Consider the following 15,317-nt stretch of genomic DNA (forward strand, 5'->3'; position numbering starts at 1 on the left):
TGAATCATCTTCAAGATTTGGAGAAAGTATTATTCTATTTGGGTTTGCAATTGAGGGGCACAACAGTTTGATCCCAGCTAAAACTAACATTATACATACATACATACATACATACATACATACATACATACATACATATAAAACAATCGAACACCAGGATAAAATATAAACAAAACTTTTTAATACACTCGTACACTTAGCTTTCATCAGCTAAGTGCCGACATCGTCAGAGTAAAAGCCAGAGTTCTGGGAGGTTGATTATAAGGCTGGGGTTTTTTTGCACCCTGCTCATCAAGCGGGTCACTGGTCTACCAGCCCCAATTGACCGTATAGTTTCTAACCATCCCGCATCCATCCGCATGTTTGTAAGTTCGAGAGTCGTTTCCTCACTCGTAGTTGCTCTCCTTGTCTGCCTGATGTGTGTCCGAATACCCATAAGCTGGCTCCCTAGCTGCTCTTATTTCATGACCCCCCTTTTTTTTCCTGGATTTGAGCACCCATCTTTAGATCTTGTCCGGGACGCACTGGGTACTCTTCCTTCTTGAGGACTGCAGTTCTTTCACATGTAGCCATGCCGTTCTGATCCTTCAAGGGCGGAACTCGTTGAGCCCATCGTAAGTTGTAGCGCTGTTGCTCCCACCCCCTTAGTGCCTGATAAGCAGGCAGTAGGTCTCTATGGTGGTTGATAGAGTTTTTGTCAAACGACCAAGCTTCCTTGAGTAGCCGGCCGCCCTTGGTGGCATCTCGGGCTACTACCTCCGCACTTGCAAGATCAAATGTGTGATCGTGGCTGGCCATGTGTTCCCATACTTGTGAGCATTGTTCTTGCCGTCTAATCACCAGTTCATGCTCATGGATCCTGGTTTTAAGCCTTTTAGTTGTTTCTCCGTAATTACAGTGACAGTTCTTACATTTAATTTTATAAACTATTGAAGATCTTTCATCGCTGGAGAGCGGCTCTTTAGGATGCATTATCTTGACACCCAGGGTTTGGTCTGGTTTGTGGGCAACGTTGATGTTGAAAAGAGCTAGTATCCATGCCGTTGCCTCGGACATGTCATTGATATATGGGAGTGTTGTGAGCATTGTGAGCATTGTCGATATGCCAGTATGTAGGCTACCATGAGGTTCATATGGTCTACTGTACCTCCTAACAAACTCCATTGGATAGCCATTACACCTGCAGATATGGTAAAGATGGTTCCTCTCCTCAGCTCTGGTTCTGTCCATATTGCAGTGATTATTGATCCGCTTAAACAGTGTCCTAACACAGCTAATCTTGTGTGACACAGGATGGTTGCTCCTATAATGCAAGATCCCATCGGTGTGAGTTGGCTTACAGTGGATGGTCGTATGGAAGGTGCCATTAGGTTGGCGGCTGACCAGTACATCCAAGAAGGCAAGAGTACCATTGGTCTCCTCCTCAGCTGTAAAGCGGATGTCAGGATATCATTGTTCTCTATACTTACCTAGTACTAAGGAGAAATTTCCTGACATTTAGAACAATTAATCAGTGGAATGACTTGTCTCCAGAAGTTGTGAATGCTCCAACACTGGAAGTTTTTAAGAAGAAATTGGACAACCATTTGTCTGAAATAGTATAGGGTTTCCTAGCTGAGCAGGGGGTTGGACTAGATGACCTCCAAGGTCCCTTCCAACTCTATTATTGTTATTGTTATCCAGTTTTGCCCAATTGAAGATTAGAAACAAATAGATACAAGAGTTTTAATAGTATATATATATATATATATATATATATATATATATATATATATATATATATATATATATATAAAGTAGATTACTACACAGTTCTCTCTAACCTTTACCGAACGTAGTAGGTCTTTTGAATAAATGTATATGGGATGAATTTAAACAAAAGTCCATTGACATCTACATCTGATTGATAGAGTGCTTTTCGCAAACTTAGATCTTATAGCTTGTTGTTGTTGTTGTTGTTGTTAGTTGCGAAGTCGTGTCCGACCCATCGCGACCCTATGGACAATGTTCCTCCAGGCCTTCCTGTCCTCTACCATCTTCTGGAGTCCATTTAAGCTCACGCCTACTGCTTCAGTGACTCCATCCAGCCACCTCATTCTCTGTCGTCCCCTTCTTCTATTGCCCTCAATCTTTCCCAGCATTAGGCTCTTCTCCAGTGAGTCCTTCCTCCTCATTAGGTGGCCAAAGTATTTGAGTTTTAGCTTCAGGATCTGGCCTTCTAAAGAGCAGTCAGGGTTGATCTCCTCTAGGACTGACCGGTTTGATCGCCTTGCAGTCCAAGGGACTCGCAGGAGATCTTATAGCTTAGGAATTTTTACTCATCTTTGCAATGAATGAAAAGCAAAAATTCCTATTTAGCCACTTGCACCCCTTGCATTCATCATTGTTATTCGCAAGGCACTTGCCTTCTTCAACATGGGAGGAGTAAGGAATAATTGTCATTGAAAAGTATACTTATAATCAGTCATGGTGGGTTTTGAGCTTTAATATTCAAAATGGACATTCAAATGCAGTGCTATATTTATCTAAAAGGAAAGCTCATTGTTGTGGGAAAATAACTATTAAATATTTATTATCTAACTTTTAATATTTAAAAAAAGATTATTTTTCTGCAAAAAAAGAGATTATTTTTTCATCTTGCTGCTTACCAGATATTTAAATATTTAGAAGCTTGGAAGTGTGGCTTTTAGCTACTTAACTAAAACCAAGCAATTGAGTCTTTTCTTTTTATGAACTAATCATAAGGGGATGTATCTAATCACCATCCAAGTGAAAGGTGTGTAAAGAATTCTAAGTGCAAATATTATGAAAGAGCTGAGATGTTTTCTTGCAGTAGAAATATGCCAGAATCAGTTTTGAATGGGCATTAAAAATATCAGGAGACTCTTTGCTAAATGTGCCCAAGTAGTAACTCGGACATGTATTTCCATGAGCCTACACAGTTGTCAATGCATCCTAGAAAAGACATGCTTCCTTTAAGGAACTGCAGAGGTATAGTGAGGCTGCCCATACAAGATCCAAAACTTCCTTACTCACTTTGGTTTCAGATAGTGCACTTCTGGCCTGGACTTTCAGAGGCCCATCTCTTAGGTATACAAGAAAGGGCCTTCTCTTGCTTCCTTGGGAACTGTACCATATAGTCTACCATCTGAAAAGGAAGTGAGACCATCTTCTTCAGCCAAGTCATTTAAGTTGGTCTAATAACTGATTGACTGATAAGGTGTCATCAAGTTGGTGTTAACTCTTAGCAACCACCAAGATCGATTTCATTTGTCAGTGATCAATGATCTGTCCCTAACCTGATTCTTTAGGTCTCCCAGTGGTGTTTAATAGTATTTTCACCATTTTATTCAGCTTTTAGATCTTTACATTTTAATTTAGGGTGTTACTGTTGATAAAGATACACTGCTTCATATAAAAAACAAAACAGGGAGCAGAGCTTGGTAATGGGAGAAGAGCAAACGTGTATGGCACAGATGGTGGGATAGAATAGTGCTGAAGTAGAATAGAAGGGGGTTTTTCTGTTATGACAAAAAGTATGTATTTGACCCAAGACCAACAGACATTAGTGGAGTCCATTCAATACTACTGTACATGTTTATGAGAGTACATTGTAATCGATCTTGTGAAAACTGCTGATAGGTAAATTCTTCTACTTGTCTAGTTGAGAGTGTAAGATATATTTTCAGGCAAATCACATACAAAAACCACAAATTTGTCTCTTTCACCTACAGGGAGAGATGTATCAAACTTACTTGTTTGGTTTGAAGCCGTATACAACCTACGACATTCATATTGTTGCTGTCAATAATGCTGGGCAAGTTGCTAGTCCATGGACTTCAGTGCACACCCTGGAAGCTCCCCCAAGTGGCCTAAGCAACTTTACAGTGGACAAGAAAGAGAATGGCAGGGCATTATTACTCAGATGGGCAGAGCCTTCCAAGCCCAACGGTAACATTAAGGTAATTGAATCTTTGTTCATCAAGGTGGAACAGAAACATTGTGGAGAAAGTCATGTTATAAAAGTCATTAATGCTCTAGTATATTTTAAATGTTTTAATTTGCAATACTGCAAACCTTTAATATAGAACTTCATGGCTACTCTCAATTGAAGTTCCCTTATAATATAGTTGTATGCTATACAATGGCACCTTGGTACTCTTCATTATTCAGTTCCAAGAGATGCAATGATGAGAACCAAACATTTTTTTCCTATAAGAAATAATAGTGAGTCACAAGGCAGCTGACACCAACAAGTTCTAGCTTGTGCTTTGAGTACCAAACAAATTATAAGTATCAGGACAAAATGTTAATGTCAAAATGCATTAAGTACCAAATTCAATGAGTTTGAAAGTGGTTGAGTACCAAGGAGCCACTGTATTTTATTCTAAATGAGACTATTCTTGAAGACCACCCAGAAATTTCAGCTGAACTAAACAAAATGCAGCTGGTCAGTTGTGGTACCGCCATATCACACTGTTGCTGCAGGAGCTACTGGTTGCAGGTGAATTCAAAAGTTATTCAAGGTGCCAGTCATTACTTTTGAAGTTTTGTATTGCTTTGTCCATGGCTATTTAAGAGGCTGCCTTTCCCAAATAAATTCTGCTTCCTGATCTAGATGATCCAGATTCTTCATCTTCTTAGAAGCACTGTAGAAGGAGGCCTGGGAATTCTTTGTGGAAATTCCTTGCCTATTGAATAACTTGCTACAAAAAGCAGGGGTGATTCTCATGGACTTCTGAAGACAGGTGAAAACGTGGCTCTCCTGGGATGCTTTGGAGACTGACTTGAGTCATCAACACAGAATAGTTTTAAAGATTATTGTAATTTTTAGAATTAATGTTATTCCAGGGTACTTATTATTATTGATTTATTTATATATATATAATTGCCTAGAATCTATTAAGGATAGGGGATGATATGTAATAAATCAACAAGCAAGCAAGATATCAGTCTTTGCTTGCTTATTGCTAGTGAGCAACTTTATCAGGCATTTTTTTGAAAAACTCACAGCTTATTTCTTGCTTGGCTCTTTACCATCTGTCTCCCCTTCTACAAACTCGGGTCGTTATCCCAAAGGTGCCTTTTCAAAAGGCAACTGGACTTTCTTTGTTTTTTCTTGAAGACGTTTCACTTCTCATCCAAGGAGCAAAACATCTTCAAGGAAAAATAAAGTCCAGTTGCCTTTTGAAAAGGCACCTTTGGGATAGCCATGACCTGGATGACTGAGGATCTCCACAGATCTCCAGTCATTACAATTACAGTAAAAAGAATCATCTGTAGAATTTAAAGACTTATCAGTTTTAGTTTTATTATATAGTACGTGTTTGACCTTTTAGATGAATTTTTCCTGGGGGGAAAAGACATGAAAATGTCTTATTTTGGTGGTACTGAAAAGCTCTAAGAAGGATCCACTTAGTTCAGTCTGATTTAATTATGGATGAATAGATAGATTTTTAAATCTAGTCTTGATTTTTAAATCAGGAAAAGGGCTGGGGTTAAAGTTTTACATGACCATTGTAAAAGACTGAAAAATCTCTAAGGTAAGGTGCTAAAAGCAATCACATATTTTCAATCGGGACGCAGTGGCTCAGTGGGTTAGGACACTGAGCTTTTTGATCAGAAGGTTGGCAGTTTGGCGGGTTGAATCCCGAGTGCCGCGTAACAGAGTGAGCGCCTGTTACTGGTCCCAGCTTCTGCCAACCTAGCAGTTCGAAAGAACGCAAAAATGCAAGTAGAAAAATAGGGACCAGTACGGTGGGAAGGTAACAGCATTCCATGTGCCTTTGGCATCTAGTCATGCAGGCCACATGACCACAGAGACGTCCTCGGACAAGTGGCTCTTCGGCTTTGAAATGGAGATGAGCACCGGCCCCTAGAGTTGGAAACGAGTAGCACGCATATGCGGGGGAACCCTTACCTTTACCTTATTTTCAATAAGTATTTTTTTAAAAGTGTATTTTAACAATGTCCTCTTTTTATCATAATAAAATATGTTAGTCTTACAGAGTAAAACTTTTTCCCCAAAGAAAAGAGGGATTCATGCTTTTTATTATTCCTGCTGGATCTTTTTACAATATCCAAAGAGCAGCAGGGATGGGCTACCAATGGAGCCTGTGAAAAGTTATGGTACCTATTTGGTGGGTTGTATTAGGTTTTAAAAGTTGGGTGATGTGGCCACTAATGGTCTTGCTGATAATGTATTGACATTGTCTTTCCTTTCAGATTTACAATATTTTCAATGATGGCAATCTAGAATATAGTGGCTTGTCTCGTCAGTTCCTCTTCAGACGTCTTGATCCCTTCACTGAATATACTCTCGTTCTTGAAGCTTGTACAGCAGCTGGTTGTACTCGCTCTTCACCGCAGCAAATTTGGACAGAGGCAGCCCCTCCTGCTTCTCAAATGGCTCCTGTAATCCATTTGGTGAATGCAACCAGCATTGAACTGAGCTGGTCTGAGCCAATTAATTCAAATGGAAAAATAATGCGCTATGAAGTTATTCACAGACACACCAAAGAAAATGCTTCAGGGGAAAATAGAACGACAGAACAAGAGAACATTGTTTTCACAGAATATAACACTGGGAGTAACGCATTTGTATATCATGCTCAGCATTTGCAGCCGTGGACTACATACGAATATAAAATACGTGCCTGGAATTCAGCAGGCTACACTGATAGTCCTTGGTCTGCTGCAAAAACCAGCCAAGCTGCCCCAGAAGGCATGGCTGCTCCCATGTTCACTTATATCCCTCAAAATCCCAGCAAAATATGGATTTCATGGTCACTCCCAGAAAAAAGCAATGGTGTTCTGCTGTCATATAAGCTCCAAAGAAATGATGTTCCCTATCCTTTTAGCTTTGATGCTTCAATCTTCAATTACACTGATCAAGGCCTGCTTCCATATACAGAATACAATTATTTAATAACTGCTTGTACCCTGGGAGGGTGCTGCTCTAGTGACCGTTCCAGAATACGGACATTAGAAGCAGCTCCAGCAATAGTCAGCCCTCCTACTCTAGAAGGTATACATTCAACCCAGATTAATGTATCTTGGTCACCACCCCAAATTCAAAATGGCGAAATCATAAAGTACATTTTAAAGCTGAATGAAGAAGAACAATATGTTGGAAAGAGTTTATTCAGGACAGTATTGAATCTACAACCTTATACTAAATATGACATCATGTTGGTTGCCTGTACCAACGGAGGCTGCACTGCTAGTGCATCCCAATCTGCTTGGACAATAGAAGCCCCTCCTCTTAACTTAGATCCTCCCATGTTACTAGTGACAGATTCAGAATCTCTAGAAATTACATGGAAAGCTCCCAATAATCCAAATGGTAAAATCCAGATTTATGAGTTAAGGAGGAATGGATTGCTGGTTTATTCAGGTCTAGATAGACACTATAAGGACCTTATGTTAACTCCTGGAGTGGAATACATCTATACTGTTACTGCAAACAACAGCCAAGGGAGTGTCACCAGTCCAATAGCCAAGATAAAAACCGATCCTTCTGCCCCATCTGGAATGTCTCCACCTCTGTTGCATCCATGGTCCTCGCAGACAATTTTGGTTATTTGGGATCCCCCAGCAAAGATTAATGGTAACATAATCAATTATACTATCATTCTTCGGGAGCCTATTAAATCACAAAAGAAAGTGATTTATCTGGATTCATTCCATGATTCTTTTGGAAGACAGTCTTACAATTTAACAGAACTAAAACCCTATCACAGGTATGTTGTAAGCATATGCTGTAATGAGTAAATGAGGAGGGAATTCTTGTCCTTTAGAACATAAATAAATTTCCCAAGGCATATTAGCTCACTGCATCCATGAAAAAGCTGGGAGGTGCATGCATATTAGTTTGTCCATTGTAAGGATTGTTGATTAAATTTACTTAGTCAATCAGGTTTTTTTTATAGCTAGCCTTTGCCAATCAGATTTTATATTTCTAACAAATTTAGTGTTGTGTTCTTTTCTACCCAGATTTTCAATTCATATGATTAGATTTTTACTCACCAAAAGACCTTAAATTATAGTCCAGTGATTCTGAAGGAATGTATTTCTTCTTTGTTTGAATGTCTGCAAACTTTGTCTTGTGGAACATCTGTTCTTTATGTTACCTTTATATGTTGTGCAAAGCCTAGATTCTACTAGCTCACTTCTGATTTGTGTTTGCAAAGGTATGAAGTACAAGTACAAGCTTGCAGTCTTCTGGGCTGTACTCACAGTGAATGGGCATCCGTAAAAACTCTTGAAGCACCCCCTGAAATACAGCCAGCTCCTTTCATAGATGTCCAGTCAAGTCTTGATGGATTCCAGACTGTTCTTTCCATTGTGTGGACTGGCCCAAAGCACCCAAATGGAGACATCTTACATTATGAACTTTATCGAAGACAGCCATTACCCAATCAACACAATGTCAGCCTTGTTTATAATGGTTCATCCACTTCATTCAAAGATGACACACTCCTGCCTTTCACTGAATATGAATATCAGGTATGAAAATGGGAGATTACAGTGAAACTTTCTGGGCATCTCACTGAGAAATTCTCTTTGTCAAATGGTTAACATACAGTATCTTAGCAATGGTATTATTCTCTCTAAGAATTGTCAGTGATCACAATGCTTCAAGATGGCATAGCAATTCCTCTTTATACATGAACTTGTTTTGTGATATAGCAAAATTGACAGATTGCCAGGGGCATGATAATGAATGGATATGAGTGCCTTCTACTCCAGTTCTGATGCAGCTGTAACTCTTTCCCATATAGGGTCTAAACAAATTGGTGTGTGTGTGTGTGTGTGTGTGTGTGTGTGTGTGTGTGTGTAGAGGAGGAGGAGGAGTTGGTTTGTGTATATCTATTTCTCTCTCTTGTCTTGTTGGCTGACTTAGTCCCCATAAAGAGTATTTCAGTTAGCATATCACCTGAGTGATATAACATATCCAGTGGTCTCTCATACTGTACTTGTCACAATCAAGAGGTAAACAATGGTTCCTTAATTCCAGTAATTATTCCTAGTATCTTTTGAACTGGACAGAGCGGGATCTTGGGAACTTGGACAAATTTTTTCATTGAAAATTTTTGGATGCTTCTTATAATTCTTGTAATTCTGCATAGGTGCACCAGGGATATAGATGGTTGCACATGGCAAGTTTCAGAGGAATGTTTGACATCATGGGAAAGCCTGTGTTTCATCACAGATGATGGCTCTTCAGTTATTTGATTTTCTAGTTCTAATGATGCCATTTTCTTTGAGCTTCAATGAGTTAACAATGAGAGAACTGCTAGAATACTTTCTGGAATTCATTGTTTCACATTAGAGGCTGGAATCTCTGTCTCTGTGTGTGTCACACACACACAAACACAGACACAGACACACACATACACACAGAGAGAAAGAGAGAGAGAGAGAGAATATACTTAAATTAACCGGTTTTATGCTGTTTTGGCAAACAGATGCAGGCAGACAAACCAGAAGTTTTATGAAATCGTGGCAAACTGTAAGCTGGCTGAGGGAATCTAACTAAATAATATTTACATATTTTCCAATTGGCCCTATTTTTCCTAATCCCTGACAGTGTGGCTAATAATTGTGACAATCTCTGACCTTTTAAGGAAATGATGAGTTTCCTTTGGAAAATGTTATTATTTTATATTCAGCCTTCTGGTTTTAATTATTCAAATGATAGGAATCTTAATATTTCTTCAAGCATGCATCCTTTTAAAAGCATTTACATGGGTTGTAACATATTGTATCGAGGACGACCTATCATTTTGCACAATGCTGCTCCCAAATGCTATACTGAACAATAAAGTAAGACCATATTTAGAAGAGATTTACATTTTTTTAAAATTTAGGTTTAAGCAAAAGTGCAACTATCTGCTTTATTTCTGAATTGTTTGAACATTCTTACTGCAATTAAACTCATTCTTTTCAGAGGTTTCACTCAAATTTAGATTATACTAAAATGACCCAATTGAAACTATCAAACATTCTGAGCTTGCCAGTAATGAGGAGAGGGTTGTGAAAATGCACTTTCACATGTTATGCAGAAATATGCAGTTTGATAGCATCGTATGGCATCCACAAAGTTAGATTTCAACTGAAACCATTAGCATGCTGAAATTGGCCACGATCTCAACGCTTTCCCTCCCCTCATCTGCCCTGCCCACTGGCCACATTCATCCCGCAGCACGCATCTGTTCGGCAGCGTTGCTGGGTCATTCTCCCTATCATCCTTCCGAACAGCTGTGTGCCACAGGATGAACATGGCCAGAGGGTGGGGCAGATGAGAGGAGGGAAAGCATTCAGTTCGTGGCCAATTTGGGCTGGCACGGTGAAACCAGGATCAGTTACAGGGGAGCGAGGGGCGCATGGACCGGTCATGCACTCCATGACCAGAGCGCTAAATACTACACAGATATAGAAAGCAAATTCTTCCAGCCATTTGCTCCTACTTTGATGATGTCAGCAGAGGACTGACGAAAGCTCAGTGATTAAAAAGGTTTTTTCTTCATCCCAAAGATCAGTAGCTTTTATTGGATTTTAAATGTATGTACCTGGGATTCAAGTTTATATATCTCTGTGTATGTGTGTGTGTGTGTGTAAATTTCTTTTGGCTTGCTAACAAAGAATAAAGGGAGACAGATATGATCATTTCAAACTTATTTGTTCTCATCAGTCAGCCATACTCTTCTGAGATTCGAATGCACTTAAGCAAGTGCATTCTAAATACTTAACAAACATTTAACACATATCTCCCTTGCTTCTCAGCTAACAAAGAGAGAGAGAGAGCCTGTGGCCTAGGGGTTAAAACAACTGCTTAAGATGCAGTCGGCCCAGGTTCGAATCTCAGAAGGGTATGGCTGACTGATGAGAACAAATAAATGAACATATCTGTCTCCCTTTATTCTTTGTTAGCAAGCCAAAAAATTTTACACAAATATGAGCTGCCACTGCTGTAGCTACTGCCTGTAGATGGCCTTAGGTTAGGCTGAAACAGGAAATAAGATTTGTCCCGTGTTTGGACTTAAGCAAGTGCATTCTAAATACTTAACAAACATTTAAAACATTTAAAACATATAGATATAGATATAGATATAGATATAGATATAGATATAGATATAGATATAGATATAGATATAGATATAGATATACCCAGATTTATTTTTCATTAAGCATCATATTGATTCTTCTGCATCTCTCTCAGAGCCGTGTTTGTTGGTCATAAAGTTTTAAATGCAACTAAATTTCCTGAAGTGGAAAGAAGGCCTTTAAAAAGTACTGTCAATCTTCAGAGTCTAGCTTGATGGTTCTGACATTAACAATATAACTAAATGATAAAATCTTTTCTTTTTTTATTTCTGAAGCTTTAGCAAACTCTTTAATCTAAGCCAGTATGAGAAAGATCTTAAGATGGAACAATTCTTTTCACACCAAGGACCCTAGGTTCAGTTCTGAAATCTCCAGTTAGAAAGGAGAGATGGACAAAGTACCAAACAACATGGTGGTCATCTCAACAACATTAATTGGAATGAGAAGAATCCTGATAGAATTTGGCACTTACACTAGGAAAGCATATTTACAGATAAATGATTCAAAAACTAAGGTGGCAATATTTATTAAAAGACCAAAGAAACTTAGATGGGCACTAGATGGTAAGGAGACAGAACAAGTGAGGTCATTTAAGTATTTGGATAATGGGTTTACTGAAATGCTATCAAGGAAAACTCAGATAGTATCAACAAGAACAATGGCCATGAAATGAATGAGAACCATTTGTTCTTTCTTTACTCAAAGGTATAGGCATAATATTATTATTAATAATAAAGTTGGAAGGGACCTTGGAGGTCATCTATGGGCATTGTTTAATCATGTTTTAATAATTTTTAATTTTTGTATCTAGTTTTTATGTATTGCCCTGTTCACCGCCCTGAGTCCTCCGGGAGAAGGGCGGTATATAAATTAAAATAATAATAATAATAATAATAATAATAATAATAATAATAATAATAATAATAATAATAATCTAGTCCAACCCCCTGCTCAGGCAGGAAACCCTATAATATTTCAGACAAATGGCTGTCCAGTCTCTTCTTAAAAACTTCCAGTGTTGGAGCATTCACAGCTTCTAGAGGCAGGTTGTTCCACTGGTTAATTGTTCTAACTGTCAGGAAGTTTCTCCTTAGTTCTAGGTTGCTTCTCTGCTTGATTAGTTTCCATCCGTTGCTTCTTCTCCTGCCTTCAGGTGCTTTGGAGAATAGCTTGACTCCCTCTTCTTTGTGGCAGCCCCTGAGATATTGGAACACTGCTATCATCTCGACCTTCTCTTCATTAAACTAGATATACCCAATTCCAGCAGCCATTCCTTATATGTTTTAGTCTCCAGTCCCCTAATCATCTTTGTTGCTCTTCTCTGTACTCTTTCTAGAGTCTCAACATCTTTTTTACATTGTGGTGACCAAAACTGGATACAGTATTCCAAGTGTGGCCTTACCAAGGCATTGTAAAGTGGTATTAATACTTCACGTGATCTTGATTCTATCCCTCTGTTAATACAGCCTAGCACTGCAGCTGCAGCACACTGCTGGCTCATATTTAAGTGATTGTCCACTAGGACTCTGAGATCCCTCTCACAGTTACTACTATTGAGCAATGTACCCCCTATACTATATCTGTACATTTGGTTTTTCTTGCCTAAATGTAGAACCTTACTTTTTTCCCCATTGAATTTCATTTTGTTAGATACCGCCCAGTGTTCAAGTCTGTCCAGATCCTCCTGTATTTTAAGCCTATATTCTGGAGTATTGGCTATTCCTGCTAGCTTGGTGTCATCTGCAAATTTGATGAGTTCCCCATTTATCCCCTCATCCAAATCATTGATGGAGATGTTGAAGAGTGCTGGGCCCAGAACAGAGCCCTGGGGCACCCCACTACACACTTCCCTCCATGTAGATGCACTTCAATTGAGGACCACACGCTGAGTATGGCTGTCAGCCAGCTACAAATCCATCTGGTGGTGATGCTGTCTAACCCACATTTTTCTATCTTATCAGGTAGTAGGTTGTGATCTACTTTATAAAATGCCTTACTGAAGTCCAAGTAAATTATATCCACAGCATTCCTCTGATCCACTAATTTTGTCACTTGGTCAAAGAATGCAATAAGATTTGTCTGGCATGATCTGTTTTTGACAAACCCATGTTGGCTTTTAGTAATGATTTTGTTTGCCTCTAGGTGTTCGCTGATTTGTTGTTTGATTATCTTTTCCAGAATCTTCCCAGGTATTGAGATCAGGCTGATAGGTCTGTAGTTTCCTGGATTTATTTTTTTCCCTTTTTTAAGATGGGAACTATATCAGCTCTTTTCCAGTCCTCTGGTAGTTCCCCAGTGCTCCAGGATCTTTGAAAAATATAGTTCAGTGCTTCTGAGATCACATCTGCCAGTTTCTTGAGAACCTTGGGGTATAATCCATCTGGTCCTGGTGATTTGAACTCATCTAGGCTGGACAGGTGCTCACTTACCATTTTCTTGCCTATCTTAACTTGTGTTTCTAATCTCTTTTTATGGTACTGTTTTTGATAGGTTGGACTGTATTTCCCTTTGTGTAAAGACAGATGCAAAAAATGACTTAAATAGTTCTGCATTCTCCCTGTTGCTTGTCACCTTCTTGCCAGTTTCCCCCACTAATGGATCAATCATTTCCTTAACTTTTTTCTTGTGTTTTAAGCTTAAGTATCAATTTGTAAAAGATGGACAAGGAATGTCATATTATTTATAGTGTCTTACATCCCGTTCTCTGAGACAAACTTTCACAGAACTTTGTTTTCAAACAAAGCCAATAGCCTATTTGGAAGGAAGATACAAAGGTTTATCAACTACACATTGTTTATGTATTTGTAATAACTCACAGGTTTGCCCAGAATTTAATTTGACTCCTAAAATTCAAAGACCAGCTGGAATATCTTCCAAAGAAGTACAAAGAATTGCAATCAGTAATTGCAATCTAGGCTTCCGGTTTGTGCATGCGGCACTTTTGGACGCGCAGGGGAGAGTTCCCTCCCTGCTGTCCGATCCTTCTTCATTGGAGGACCCTGAAAAGGGTCGAAAGATGCCCTGGAGGGGCGACCACCATAAGGAGACCCTCCTGTGATCATGGAAGGGTGGCAGCCCTCTGCTTGAATCCGGAGCAGCTCCTTTTGGCCCGAAGAAGAAGAGACCAGCCATCAACATAGCCGATTACTAAGCCGCTCCCTGCCAAAAGCCAAAAGCACCATCTAGCACAACGAAGCAATCTGGAGGACCTGGGTGAGACCTTTCCTTTTCTATCCCCCTAACTGCCTGCCTGTGGGACTTTTTTAAAATTCTCTTCCCCCCCTTTTTTTTTTTTTAGAAAACGGCTTCTCTATACCTGGGGGATCAACATTTCAAGCCTTAAAGCGTTGAAGGGGGGAAAAAAACAAACCCAGCTGATTAAACAAAGAAATTAAATAATCTCATTCTTATTTACTAAAAAGTTCCTATTTTTGTGGGGATCTACTACCGTATTTTCTGTATAAGATGTGAACTAAGGAAAAAAGAATGGACTAACTATATAAAAGCTTTATATTAATTTGGAAAAAAAGAACTTTACAACTTATTCTCTATGCTACTGATGACATCTTGTGGCTAAACCTGGAATTGCAAGTAAACCTTTTGCTTATTTTGAGAGCGGAGAGCTGTCCTTGATATTATCTTTAAAGAACACCTGGCACTGAAATCAACCTTTAGAAACATTGGAGGTGGAAAATTACTGACTCTTATTATAATAGCCTCCATGAAAGACTTGGCTGTAAACACTAACAAAATGGATGATTATATCCCACCACTTAACTACAAATTGATTTTGGACACAATTTTGGCTATAACTGAACAAATTAAAGCCAAATTGCATGATAAACCTGACAACTCAAAGCCACCAAACCAAACTTTGACCTTAAATGATGAACTGACAACCCAAAAACAAGCAGAAGTGGAAATCAATATTAAAATAGGAGACTTCAAAGAGCAACAAACGCAGCCTACAGAGAACTTTGAAGTCCAAACTCCAACTTTAACTACAAAACTTACAACTCAAAAAACAACAATAGCCAAAAAAAGCAACATTAAGAGTGAAGATATCAAAGGCCTCCAAATACAGTATGTTGAGGATTCAGCTAATCAAATGATAACAACATTAGCTACTATTTACTACCTAACCCAGATGGAAATGGAACAAGATAAAGACCAGACTGAATTAATGACAATCATATCACAGCAAACAT

The 15,317-nt window shown here is 38.9% G+C and overlaps 1 protein-coding gene across 1 annotated transcript in view; it reads left to right on the top strand.

Annotated features, from left to right (window-relative positions):
• The window catches only part of USH2A (usherin), a gene marked incomplete at both ends in the record, with an annotated part of 509,528 nt that overhangs the window by 470,222 nt on the left and 23,989 nt on the right, over positions 1-15,317 (top strand). Inside the window, 3 exons of the mRNA XM_083377756.1 lie at positions 3,735-3,962; positions 6,226-7,742; positions 8,193-8,508. Coding sequence (XP_083233882.1) covers positions 3,735-3,962; positions 6,226-7,742; positions 8,193-8,508 — 2,061 coding nt within the window. The remainder of the gene's footprint in view (positions 1-3,734; positions 3,963-6,225; positions 7,743-8,192; positions 8,509-15,317) is intronic.

This window comes from Vipera ursinii, assembly GCF_947247035.1.
Source record: "Vipera ursinii genome assembly, chromosome: 1".
Lineage (NCBI taxonomy): Eukaryota > Metazoa > Chordata > Lepidosauria > Squamata > Viperidae > Vipera > Vipera ursinii.